General features: G+C 37.8%; 1 protein-coding gene across 1 annotated transcript in view; it reads left to right on the top strand.

Annotated features, from left to right (window-relative positions):
• pitpnb (phosphatidylinositol transfer protein, beta) overlaps positions 1-14,749 on the top strand; it is a 63,476-nt gene that overhangs the window by 32,899 nt on the left and 15,828 nt on the right. Inside the window, exon 8 of the mRNA XM_034045141.3 lies at positions 4,054-4,131. Coding sequence (XP_033901032.1) covers positions 4,054-4,131 — 78 coding nt within the window. The remainder of the gene's footprint in view (positions 1-4,053; positions 4,132-14,749) is intronic.

The following is a 14,749-nucleotide window of genomic DNA, read 5'->3' as shown; positions in this document are numbered from 1 at the left end:
GTTTTGGTGCAGGGAGAAATAGCATGATATGCTTCAAAATGCTGTGCATAGGAAATTTATACAGTATTTAATGCATTTTAATAGTAGGATGAGAAGCTTAGTTTGCTTTTCCAATGTAATTATTTACAATTCACCACAACCTTTAATGAGCTGTTAACCCCTCAGTGGGTTGTATTCTAACCTGTTTTAACCAGGGTTCAGTTCCTCTTTTCCAACAAATCATTGATCAGCATTGCAATTAGCAGTGTCTCTGAAATATTAAGTCCAGTTCCTTCAAGGGAATTGGAATTGATTTGAAATTGGAATTGAAACTCAACCCTGGTTTTAGTTAAGTTTCTCTGCAGATGTGTTATACATTTACATGAACATAGGTCATGGCATTTATTTACAGGAAATTAAATAGACTGCAGAAGTAAAAACTGCACAAAGTAGGAGTCAAGAAAAATATGTATTTTTATCAAGCAGTTTTTCATGAAAGATTTTTTAATAATGTTATATTTATTTTATAAAGACTAAATGCTGTTGGGCCAAAAAAGTTAGGGTTAGAGTTAGGATAAGACCCAGTAGCTTAGACATTTCTGCTCCCCACCACAGGGTATTAGCATCTAGACAAAATACGAAAATTCTCAAATTGAAAACATTCATGGGTAAAGCGCACTAACATCTGACTGGAACATCTATGCTAACATGTTCATTTGGAACCCTCTGGTGCCCATATATAACAGCAGGTGTGTCATTAATGGACATGCAGTGATCTCTATTATTGATTACTATAATGACTTATGTGCAAGGTTTTTGTATTAAAAATCCAATTTTGATGAAAGTGCTTCCCATCTGGACGTTCTTGAAAATTAGGTCCCTCAGAAGTTGTTTCCTAGTTAATCATTTAGAACATTTAAACACTCTCTAGTACTACGTTTAGAAATACTAAAAGAAACTTGGATGACAAATGTTTAGATGAAAAGTCTCCATGTTGAAATGAGTTTTGATTGACTTGCTGGTCCCATTCAGGGATGTGGCTGTGCTGATTATCCTCACGTTGGACATTAGCCTTGCAGAGGTGCTAGTTAGGGGAGAATTGTAGATATGGTGATCTTAAGTGATATAGGTTTGGTATTTCTTTTGTTAATAGAAAATCTGTTATTGGTTGTGCTATTGATTTGTTGCTTCCCACCTTTAGGCCTAGGTGTTTTTGAAAACAAGATGCCTCAAGAAGGCCTAGTTAAAAATAAATGAATAAATAAAATAGATTTTTCAAGCAAAAAAAAAAATCTAAATTTGCAAGAAGCGTGAACTCAGCTGCTTCTTCACTCAGGGGTTACTGGGAGTGCAGCAGTGTTGTTCCCTCGGAGCAGAGCGCAGACCTCACTCGCCAGGGCTGCAGCTGTCTGCTCCTGCGCCGTTCCAACAGAGCTAATGAGAGGAGAAGTCTACAGCTGGTGGCAAGCACGATGAACCAGGAGCCAGGGCCCCCTCCGGCCCCTGACCGAGACCGAATATTAACTAAGCCAGCAGGCTGTCTCCTTCCACACTACTGCTCTTTTCCAGTAAATACTATAATAATAAAAATGTGTGCCAGTCTGCCTTAATCTAACACAGGTAAAAATGGTACACTTTGTCTGGAGGGGTCATGTCAGGTCTAGAGCTGCTAAGTGATTCTCATTGCAGCTAGGAACAAGTGTGCGTTTCAGAAGGCTTGCATTGTGTTTAGATTTGGTTTCTTTATATTATACAGCAAGCACAACACAGAGGAAATATTTAATTTTGATTCTCAATAAGTAAATCTGTGGAATAAGAATATGGAATATGTTATTAATTCGGATCAAAGGTTCTATTCTAAGGCAACTCTGCCAAAGGATGAAGAATATCCCAACCACACTTCAGGGTATGTTAATGATGCTCCCCCTGGTGTGTAGCAGAAATGGCAACTTTTACATTGTTCTATTAAAATATTTGTTCAAGCATTTTCTAGCCAAAACAGCAAAAAATGCACGTTTTGGGAGGGATGTCGCACATTTTTTGATAGTTCTCATACCTTTGTCTGTTTCCAGAAAACAGCCTTCAAAATAGCAATCGCTAGCAAATACTTATCTAGCATATTATATTGTAAAAAATGTATATATGTTTTTACATTTGTTTTCTGTAGCAAACTCCTTTTAAAAAAAAAAAAAAAAAAAAAAAAGTTATTAGTGTAATCTCTCAGTATGTTGACATTATAAAATAGCAAGGCCCTTCGCCATGAACAAATTAAACTTTGCTTTACATAAAACATTTACTAAACACCCACCCCAAACTTAGTCTCAAAAGCGCATGTCTTAAAAGGTTTTGATGGCCAAAGAACATTTTTTGGAAGAGCATGGCTGTTTTAAACCAAACAAAACAAAAAAACCTTTTATGCCAACAACTTCTGGGGTTATCACTTGTGTTTGAGGCTTTTAGATCTCCTTATTCTATTACTAGAGTCTCACTGATACAACGAGTAGATAAAAGGAATTTATCAGATGTTCCACCAAGTTAAGTCTGCTTGTATTTCAAATTAACTAGAATGTAAATTGCGTTATTTTATCTAAAGTTAAATTGGGTATCCAACAAAAGGTGGCAGGCCCCAATCAACCCAGAGAACATGTCTGGTACCATCATATTGTAGCATCGTAGCATCTTTTAAAGGCTGTATAGGAATCTTTGTGGGTTCAGATGGGGCTGTTATACCTGTAACACAGGAAGTGAATGGGGAGAGGTTATCAAGGTCTTTCAGCTGACTTAAGCTGTTTCCACTGCCAAGAGCCCCGTTATCAACCCCATTCTTCATGAGCATGTCCTGTTCTGTTGACCGCCTTCCCCTCTCTCTGCAAGCAGGTTCATCCAGGTCTGTGTGGAGAATGGGTAGTAAAACAGCTTCATCCAGGTCTGTGTGGAGAATGGGCAGTAAAGCAGCTTCACCCAGGTCTGTGTGGAGAATGGGTAGTAAAGCATTCTCAGGGCAGGTTGAGTGAGCACACAGCACGGCTCAAAACAGGAGATGTCGTCATGGGGCTGAGGGTCAAAATCCTAAACAACTTTCAAAAAGCTGAAAAGAGAAGGCTTAATTATTTATCATTAATATGGGTAACATAACTTGTAATCCTTAATATTTGAGCCTCACTGTTGGTGAAAACGATTACTCGTCTCAAGGTAACTTTGGGCAGTGGAAACGTAGCTTTACATGACTGTAGCAGAATAAACAGCTTTACTGGAGTCAAACTGGGGGGAAAAAAAAAGCAAGCAGCCAAGCACTAAGACTGTGAGAATGTTTGGCTAATGAAAGGTAATGTCATTTCTTGTTTGTGTTTAAAAGCCTTGGTTTTTGTGTCTTTTATAAGTACTCTGAGCTTCAGGAGCTAATTTTCTGTTCTAACACCGCAGGATCTTTTTGAGAGACATTTGCTAAATTTTTGGGGTTTTCTTCTGCAGCAAAATGAAAGGCATAGTTGGTGGCATGATTCTCATTAAGGCTTGCCCTGCACCCTGCTGCCCTGTTTGACTATGCTGCTGCAATTCTCTGTGTAATATATGCACGCATTTGTTTGTGTGATCTGTCATTGTTCGTGTCATTGTGTGTTGAACATGGGTGGACAGTGCCCTGTGGATATGAAACCAGGGTTCATGGTAATGACTGTGCTGAAGCAGCCCTGTTCCCAGCTCTGAATATACTGTGGGCTTTTCATACAGAAGCAGTTAATAAATAGCATGGATTTCTAATAGCTGCTGCAGACTAAACACTTGTTTACAGCACACCAATAAGAATGCTTCTCTGTTTCTCTTCAACTTGTTTAATTTGAAGGTGGGATTTGTCTCGTGACCACCAAGAATGAATCACTATTAAGATTGTCTTGATACAGAATGTGTGTGTTACTGTTTTTCTAAAATGCTACAATTTAAAAATGGGGGACTTGTTTATTTTTCAGCATTGCTTTTACATATTAAACATTTATGAAGTGAAATAATGGAATATGGTGGTGCGCTGGTAGGCCTGTATTTAAACTGATCTCAATCACTATTATGTTTATTTTGCAGGATTACAAAACTGACGAGGACCCAGCATTATTTCAGTCAGTCAAGACTGGCAGAGGACCCCTGGGGCCGGACTGGAAGGTATTGTGAACAAACCTTGCAGCCTTAATCTGAAATCCTCACCGCTAAAACGTGCTGGAGTTTAGACAGCTCTTGGAGGAGGGGGGCGGTGGCGGGGTAGGCAGGTGGAGAGTGTGAATGGCAGAGCTATACGCTCTGGTTTGATGAAGACAAATTGCCTCTTTTTCACTGCTAATTTGGTTTAATAGCGAGAAGGCTAGATTATCACACAACAAGATTTGCACTGTCAACCCCAGCAGAGTGCTGGAATAAGTGCCTGCTTGGAGACTCCTTTGGTTTGAACTGCTGGTTGACGAGCTGTTCTAGCGTTAGCAGAGCATGCACACTGTAAAAAGTAACCGTTTCACTGCCACATTTCTTTAAAACACAGCTGTTTTCTATGATTCTTTCAGTTGAGTTGCATTATCTGTGTTATCCACAAAAAAATTAAGTGCCATATTCACGAAAACAGTCCTTAACTATTCTGTATAACTGTCATCAGAGTTTTGTGAATAGGGCCTATTGTTTCCAGGCTGCATGTTTAAATCTCTGTGATGGTTCATTTTATTTTTCCACATACATTTTACATTGGGTTTACAAAGCAAGGGCTCTGCCCAGGAGTTAAATAAATTGGCTTGGGGTTGCCTAGCCCTCCGAAAACTAAAGGACTAGGCACTCTAGAAGCCAGGCATTCTGGTATTTATTTATTTATTTATTTATTTATTTATTTATTTATTTATAATCGGCGAACAATTTGCCAAGCGATTTAGTGTGTTAAATATATATATATATATTTTTAAGCAGATTGCCAATACATGTAGCATCAACTGTAAAAGGAAATGGTTAGCCAGTGTTCAGATAATGTGATGGGATTACATACAATAGACACAAAATGCATTGGACACTCAATTTAATCAATGACTGGTATACATGGCTAGTCCCCATACAGATAGTTACATCAGGATTTTACAGTGGCTTTGCAGTCTTTTCCCCATGCGTTCTAGAATAAAGCAACTGAAACCTTGTCCTAAATTCAACCTTACATTTTCAAAACAGTAGTTTGAAAATGCTAAGTTACACTGGAACCGTCTTCCTCTTGCACGGCACCTCCTCCTATTTTAAATGACATCCCTGTCTATCTAGATGCCCAGATGTTCAGAGAAAATCCGCATACTTTGAATTGCTGAAATATTCCTTCTTTGAATAAAAATGTCATCCTTAGTGTTTTGATGTTGGATTTGTTTAATGTAAAGTTCCCCTTTTAGTGCTGATAATTTTCCACACGCTGGAAATTCACATTTTCTGATCGAAACATCAAACGATGTCCTTGTCAAGTGAAATGGGGAGCGCTGGCATTCTCCCCGAGCCTTGTTGAAAATTAAATGATTAATTAATTGTACATTTGAGGCTATGGGTTCTTGAGATCCCGTTATGTTAATAATGAAATATAAAAAATGTGCTAGATTTTAAACATTTTAGTATGCTCTCTATTGATTTTCACACTTTGTACTTGACAGGCTAGATGGGAGTTGTGTGTGATATATAAATTGGTGGGAATTTCGAATAATAAGATATTCAAATATACCAAGAATAAATAAGAATACTCAACCTCTGATTACTCATAACTGTGACCAGTCACATCTAATGTATTCCAAGTAAAAAATGATTTAAGCTATAAGTAAGTAATAAGAATACACAGCAGAGGGATTTTAACTATAAAACGCAGAACTGAATAAAAAGGACCTTCAAGTCTTTCAACTGCATTTGACGCCCTTTGACTCCAAAAAACCAAAGATAAACCATCTTAAAACAAATCTCTGCTTGTGATTCTCCAACTTTAAGACAATTCCATTTTCCCCAGATAAGTTGGAGCATATTTCACCCTTCAGATTTAAAACATACAAATTATACAGACACCAACACTCAGCTTTTGATAAAGGTTTGCTGAGGCATCTTTGGGTTCAATCAGACAAACCATAGTAAAAGCAATTACCTTTTTTATGGCTGTTTTTAAATCTTTTTTATTTTTCCTTCAAGTTGCAGAACTCTTTGATAACCTTATTCCTCCTGCTAATCTGTAGTGCCTTTTTAAAAAAAAAATCTTTAGTAATAACATTGAAGACGTTCTTTGCTGCTGGCTGGATTTAGTGTCCTGTGTGAAATAATCACTTGAACTGCGATACAAAGAGGTTAGGAATGATGGATGGTGCATTGGATTAATTGGCTTTTGAAATATACAGCTCTTTTCCATTTTAGCAGCAGACTAAGTCTAGACTTGTGTTCATTTGTATCTAAACGTCAAATACCAAGTTTAGCCAAGTCCCTAGAGTGCACCCCAGAGGTAGAATCCAGATTTGTTTTACAGAAACAAAATGTATAGCATTGCATGAAATCATAGCACTTTGCATTAGAACATTATTCTAAACTCTGATTTGCATTATGAATCCATATAGTCTGTACAGTGAACTGATTGATGTGAGACTTGCTAAATACATTCATAACACAAGTATTTGACTGTCTGCCACACTTGTGATGACATTACAAAGGAAGCTATCTGCTTCCTTGTGATGGAATATAGAAGTGAACAAGTAAAAGAGGGTCTACTTATTAGGCAAGTTTTAATAGAATGGTAGTGATTTTCATTTCAGAAAAGTCACCTTTTTAGTATTTTAGGGGATAATTATAACTAGGGCTTCTGATTTTTGGTTTTAACCAATAAAACCCGATACAAAAACATCCCAGATAAAAATAAATAAATAATCGGTGGATAGCCAATAAACATTGGAAAAACTGTGGAAATGGTTAATCAATTCATGTTGACTTTACCCTTTTCCCATTTAAAAAAATAAAACCTACTACAAAAATATTAATAAATACATTTCCCAGTGCTGCTGGGCAATGTCTTGCCTTCCTGACTTTCATCTATCATTGATTCGTTCTGAATACTTTAAACCCACCCCAACTACTGAGTGACGGCACATTCCTACATTTCTACTGGAGACTCCACTTGCAAGATTTAAAATTAGATTACAATCAGGATGGAGGCTTGTTAGCTGGATTTAAAGCTGTATTACAGTTAAGATACAGAGGATTTAAAGCAGAATTGTGGTGAAATGTACAAAAATGCCTACACACAAAAACCCCAGAATGTGCCCGTGACCATAGGGATTTCGTTGTGGAAGACAGCAAAGGAAAGAAGGTACGACTTAAGTCTGCAAGTATTATTGAGTTACTACTATACATATTTTGACAGAAAAAAATAAAACGCTCAAGCATTTTTGAAAGTAACCAAAAACACTAATTTCATACAGTATATCAAAAATGAAAGCACCGAAAAACAGAAGTCCTAATTATAACAAAGCTTTATTGTTTCTATGAGCTAAGCCATTTCTATTAAAATGAGCAAAAACAGATGAAACACTGTCATTACATAATCCAGAAACTGGTAAATGTTTGCTATTACTTTCCGATGTCAAAGACTATTTTGTAGGTAAAGGGAGAAAAGAGAAATCCCACCCAAAAAGGGGAAAAAAAAAAACATGTAGGTTTACTGCAAACTAGCATTTCTTGTTAAGAGTGACCTCTGGTAACTTTTCCCTTTTGAGATTTTTCCACACCTTGTTCCTTTTTGCACGTACGGACTCGGCACCCTACCTTGTCCGGGATTACTGAAAAATAGTAATTCAACATTTTTCCAAGGCTGTGTTGAAACAAGTGCTGAGTATTCCTCATGTGCTGAGCTTTAACTCTTGAATTGTTAGGCTGGTTTGAATATACCCAGTGACTCTGGGGTTTCAATTCCAGGGCATGTCAAACAGTTGCCAGTGTGCTTGTTGGGTTGACTTCTGTTTAAGATCTGTTGCCTTTGTTGAAGCTGCACTGTGGCCCCTTGGAGGGATATCTTCTCAGACTGACATGTGTTTCTCAAAACTGCTGACAGCAGTCCCAATTTAATAGCAAGTGCAGAGATGGATGTATGAAGTGAAGATGGAACTGGACAGAAACCGCATTAAAATGGAAGCAGTACTGAGGCTTTGTAGGCAAATATGTACATTTTTAAATGTAATCTGAACATGCCGGCAGCCTCCAAACGTTTAGCACACATAATATATTGTACTGTACATACGTGGCCACCAGGGATATAGGCTACTTCGGTAATGTGCTGTAGAGTAGGGGGTCAGATTTTAAATAATTAAATAGTTTGAAATATGTGCATAGATGAAAGTCCAAACTTCTTCCAAGTGAGTGTTAAAAGTCTTTTCCATATACACACTAATGTTGTACACGTGTAGTCTCATCCACATTAGTGTTGCAGTGTATAATAGAATGTAACAGCACTCTGATGGAGGCTTCTCATGATGGCTTTTATGATTAGTTATTAAAGTTACTAAAATTTGTTTAAACATTTAGGAAATTAAACAGAATTGTTATATTCCCTTGTTGACATTCCTGAAACTGTTATGGACAGTTTGATATAACAGTTCATATCAAAGAAAGCCAAGAGGTTCCACTGTTTATGCCAGTGGAACCAAAAAAAAAAGTAATAAATGTGCATTCCATATTTACATTGACATAATAGCAATGAGGAATAAGCCTCATTATAGACTTGTTTGGTGTAAAATATTATTCATATGTGATCACTCCCTCTATGCAGGGTTGATACTGACCTTAGTACCTAATTTAAGGTTTTGTTCAGTTTTCAAGCATAAAAAATGAATTCTGTATATTTCCTCTTAGCACTTGTGTGGTTCCTCCCAAAGCACTTCAAAATGTAAGCCTTATACAGAAGTGGAGATGTTTTGTAAACAGATTTGAGGGATAGCTGTGATCAAGCAAGCATGTGTGGTTTCTGCTTGGCAGCGAGCAGTAAACACAAGTTAAAACCAGCCATACAACCACAAATTACAAGACTGGCAAAGCTTGCATTCAGCGCAATTTTCTTCTGCTGTCGAGGCAACCCGTTCTCCAAGCAGCAGGATTAGGTTACATGGAACTCTGGGCTGATGCACACGGATATTATATTCACTGATTTCCCTGGAGGGGCTGCGAGTTGAAGTAATTGATACCACACCCAAACGTACCTACCTACCTACCTACCTCAGACACAAAAAGAAGCTGGTTTTGTTAAAGGCCTTTTTGACCCTAGAAAGGCTATTTACTGAGAAAGCCTTGAGGTAAACATTGAAGTATTTTCACTTTGAAGCCAATGTCCAGGATTTAAAAGTTTTAAGCTGTTTACTGTTGCAGTTTAAAATAAATAATACTTTACAACAGTTACTTTTTTGCACGTTGCAGACACATCTGATGACCACCCACTTGGGTTAGCTGTTTTGGTTTACTTGAGTAGCTAATATGTTCCTTTGTTCATATGCATATGCAAATACAAATAGCTCCTCGGGTCCAACATACAGAGGTTTTACGTTTTAAAATCACTTTCTACCTATTGCAATAACTTAAGCTTTGCTGAACTGTTATATAATGAATATTTAACAATATTCAATAACGTTAAAATGTTTTTAAAATAAACAATCAGTTGTGATAAGTAAATCAGTTTATTTGTATTATGATGTTTTAGGCAGGGATTTACGCATTGTGTTTCAGTGACAGCCCTAATGTTGATCTATTTAAATGGATGTTGGGGATTAGAAATTGTAAGTCAGTGGTTCTAGAACAGAGGTCCACAAAGTTGGCCATAATTTGTAAAACACTGATTTTAAGGTCTCCTTTCACGGTTGTGGTGAGAGAGAGCCCTTGTGATACAAACGCTATCCATTAGAAGTCCTCTATGAGAAGAAAGAAATCAATCACCGCTAAGGATTTGTCAAAGTTCCAGTATATTTTATCCTACGTCCCTCTGTGCATAGAACACAGAATAGTCTAATTCTAAAACAAAGAATCAGTTTGAGCTGCACAAGATGACCCTGCACACAACGTATAAACTTACATTAAACCTTTATAGTACAGGGCACCTCCAGACAGTTTGAGAACCTTGGAACCATGAATGCCAGTCAAGTCTGCAGCTGCTGGTGCCTTTCTCGTAATACCTCTACTTAACACTAGAAGCGCCAAACTGGTCATTTTAACCGGTAGCTTTTTAAACGGCTGTAATATGATAATGAAAGAGAAACGATTGTATAAAACGCAAAAGTTTTATTTATGAACATCAAATCAAACATTTGCATAGCAGAAACACCATATTTAAACGAACAACAAAACAAAATATTTTTTTCAAAAGGAACAGTACACAAGAAGAAAAACTTTCATAAAACATAAATAAAATAAACATTTCACTAGTAACTATTTTGTAACGTGTCTCTGTACTTACGAAATTGTATAAACATTTAATTTGTTTGTAAAAATAACATAAAGGTCTTTTTTTTAAAAAATAGTATGTAATGCACTACTTCAAAACATAAATAACTATAATGCAATAAAATATTTAACATATTTATTTAGCCTACATGCAGCTTTCTAACCTGTACAGTCCACACACAATACACGCTCCTCCACTTTCCCTGAGCATTCACTGCACACTGCCCTTCCACAACTGCCGCAGACATCCAAAGTTTTGTTGTCGTTTCATTTTGCAACCTGGCATTGTTTCCTCTTGCATGTGGGAGCAGCGGCTGCAGCACTGCCAGAAGGGGCATCTGTCTCTGCCCTTTTCTGATCCATATGTGCTTGCCGAAGCTCCATGGCTAACTGCAAGACGAAGTCCCTCCTGTTGCAGTTTTCCCCGGTACATTCCTTGTACAAAATATGCTCATTGATAGCTGCCAGGTCCAAAATGCTGTTAGAAAATACAGCAACCCGACGAGATCTGCCTTCGACTGAATACTGTTGTGCCATCTGGTGCAGCACATCCACTCCGAGCTTTGTGGCATTGTAGTATTCCACTGTCTCAGGCTTTTTTTTTGCCATCGGTTTTGATCGCCACTGTTTTGTGAATAGAGCTGAGAATGAACCTACAATGCTATACACAGGGGGGTACCTATGACTCGGAGGCGTGTTTTTCAAGCACTCAAAGAATGTAGACTGGTAGACGCCACTTGATCATGGTACTGATTGTATTGAAAAGGACAGGTGATTGTATTGAAAAGGACAGGCAAAATTATAGGCTATATGTGATGAATAAATATGTATTGAAGTAACCGGTTAAAATGACCAGTTTTGGCGCTTCTAGGTAAACGTGCTTATAATTATCAATTTCTTGCAAATATGCAGCTCAAATGCCGTCAGTATATCCAATACGTATATTTAGGAAGAGTCACGAAAGGGCATGCGCATTACATTCCAGAAAGCAGAGTAATTTACATTTTAAAACCCAAAACAGTCGAATTGACCGGCTTGGCGCTTTTAGTGTTAAAGCATAATGCAAATCTTAACATCAATTTCAAAGGATGTAGGCGCGCCTACTAAACCAAATTATGGCTCAAGGTTTAGGTTGGGTGTCTTAAGGATAACTTGCACGTTAATCCCTATACATGATAGCTAGTTTGAAGTCATTTATGTCAGCTGGTGGCAAGTTAAATTTCACATTGACTCTTATATCTCCAGGAATGCTCCTTGCCGAGCTATTGTCACTAACAAAATAGTTAATTAGCAGACCACTTCATGAATTACTGTGGTTCATTTATTGTATTTTGAGTTTCCAATATTTAAAGGGCTCTTTAGTGGCTCATGCATTAATGGTACTATTGCATGCAGGGTCAATCAAATGATCGTGAGCGTGCCGATTCCAATCCTGGTGGTGCAGTTACTGATCTTGGCTGGAGGCCCATAGGGGCCATTTAGTGGGGAATAAAAGGGCAATGCTTCAAATGTTCTTATAGATACAGTATTTATTTGGAACACAGGGCAGGGTACACTTTTTACACAGAGAGCGATGAGTGTATGGAATGGGTTACCCCACATTGCTGATGCTGAATCATTGGGGTCCTTTATGTCCAGACTTGACAAAGTTTTGCGATCAGTTATCTACTAATAAGCAGACGAGCATTGGCCAATCCTCCATTCATAAATGTTCTTAGTATTCAAGACCATTGGTGACTTGCTGCACTGGCCAGGCTGATGAGAGCCTCTAAGCTAATGCTTTATATTGTGGTGGATGAGCGGGGCTAGTTGTTTGCTACTTGGCACCTTTTTAGGCTAATTCTCGGGAAGCTGGGAATGGAATAATTAACCATGCTGCATACATTTGAACTGGGATTGAGGGAATAATCTGTAAATCTGATCAATTGAGGTGTGCTTGCTACACATTCTGTGCACTCATAAGGAGTGGGTTTTTTATTCATTTGTAATGCAACTCATTTGACTTTTTGCATGTAATCCTTGACACCTAGCCTCACTCAAACCACACAAGACAAAGCACTCAAATAGGCTTGAGGGGAGTCTTGTCTTAAGCCCCTATGTAATAAAAACATAGATTAAATTACATATAGTTGTCTTCCACATCAACCAGAAAGATTTACAGCTGAAAAACAGGTTATTGCTGCAAATACAAAAGGCAAACTAGATCCATGGGTTGGGAAGGCAGGTTGCCTGGTAATGCAACCAAACATACAGTCAAATATGCATTACTTTCCTCCGGGCCCCTTTTCACATATCTTTGGAGTAACACGATCACCATTTTTAAATGAAAACATGATTTGGACCTTTTGAATTCCATTTAAAATAAGAAACATGAAAGCCAAGGAAAACAATTGCATCAGCTGACCTTTCAGAGGCACCAAGTCACCAGACTGTGCAGGGAACCATATGAAGAAACTGGCACATTTTTGAGCAGAAGCTGAGGGTCATGAAAGTACTAGCCTACATACCGAAGGATTTAAATGCATTTAAAATGAGTGTTAATTATGGGCTAGGTTTTAAATAGGGCAGAGGTGTTGAGCGTTTTGGTGCACCTTTTCTTTTTTTCATCTAAATACCTGTTAACTAGTTGCTTTTTTTTCTTCAATGAAAGCGCTGAGCAATTTGTTGCATCCCTGGCCATAAAAGCAATCAATCAATCATCTTTTAATTTTGGTACATAATCTACAATAGGTACTGCAAAGGTAAGGAGAAACATTATACTGTATATCTTTTTTAATGTACATGAACATTTTCATTGATGTTTCACAGTTTACTGCTGGACATGAAAAGTTTATCTTCATTGTAAATGTACTGCAGTTTATAGTGTATCGCTCGATTAGAGCAGGAAAGTTGCACTTTGTGTACCTCAATAATTAAGCTGCACCAGTTAACATGCTTTGCATTTGAGCACACACACACACTCTGATATGTGACTGGACTTCATAAGCACAGATTCACTATCGCTGTGTTTCTGTGGTGACACACAGCCAGCCAGAGTGAGAGAGAGAAACTGTTTAAATTTGAGTCAGGTTGAAATGATATGCTCTGTCTGTAGATGGCTTACGAGCAACACCCTCCTAGGCTTGGGAATTGCTTATTATTCTCTAGCTTGATGCATGCAGCAGGACTCCAGTGAACAGCATTGACCAAAGGGCAACTGTGGAGCCCTTTGGTTCATTGTGGAACCAGGTGTAAAAGAAACCTGCTCTAACTGGCTCCCTCATTCCTCTGGGTACTCGCCTCTGTTTAGCCCAGGAGCAGTCCACCTTGTGTGAATGGCATTTAATTAAAAAAAAAAAAAAAAAAAAAAAAAAAAACTCAAACAAGGGAGGAACATTCTTTGAGAATAGTGGGATAGGAAGCAAACACGTCTGTGAGCACCGGCCAATGTGTTTTCTCAGTCTCCTACAGGTATTATCTGCTCCAGGCGGCTGTCCCTCAAGACAGGTCATTGTGATAACACTGGCTGCATTTCCCCACCGGGCCCAGTTGGTAAAAAGGTGTATAAAATTAATTAGGTAGGGTATAAGGGTAAGCTTTAGAAAAGCTCTCTTGCATACTTCTAAAAGGATAAAAACTGCTCTTGCTGATTTCAACGTTCTAAAAGTGTATTTAATTTTCATCTATATATTGAATGCTTTAAAGAAAGTTTCAAATTACATTTCCGTATTTAAAGAATGCATAAACAATGCAAGCCTGGAAATAGCCAATAGCTTCAAGGTTACTGAGACTGGAATTGGTGTTTGTTAGCAAGGACCATTTTACACCACTCCTTATCAATCTGGCTCAATGCTGCAAAAATAAAACAAGGTGTAGTATCCCAAACTGCAGAGCAAAGGCTGAGACAATGAAAGCACGTATGGGGACAATTGTATCATCTCCAGTACTTCGAGTTAGTGCTAAGTGGCTAGCTCAGCCTCAATGCCAAATCGCAACATGTCAAGAAAAAGACTCCCTAGTGGAAGTTTTTGATTTTCTTTTAAAAACACAAATTCCCACTAAAGCTGGCTAATAAATAGGGGTATAGTACATGTAAACTTCAGGATGAAACTCGTTTATATTTATTGTGAATGTTTGTAATCAAAAAAGCCAGCAGAAAAGACTTTGTGTAAGACTTTGTGTACAGCATTTCATTGTATATTGAAAAGATTGTAAATAAATATTGAATATGAAATAAATTGCCTTACACTTACTACTGTGTATACTAAGGCTAACACTTGCATTTGGCCTGCATATTTTTGACAATGGTTAAAAGTTTAGGCACATTTCTAAACGTTTAACACTTGGC

The sequence above is a fragment of the Acipenser ruthenus genome, chromosome 11 (assembly GCF_902713425.1).
Source record: "Acipenser ruthenus chromosome 11, fAciRut3.2 maternal haplotype, whole genome shotgun sequence".
Lineage (NCBI taxonomy): Eukaryota > Metazoa > Chordata > Actinopteri > Acipenseriformes > Acipenseridae > Acipenser > Acipenser ruthenus.
Note: the sequence above shows the minus strand (reverse complement) of the source record. Positions and strands in the feature narration are given on the sequence as shown.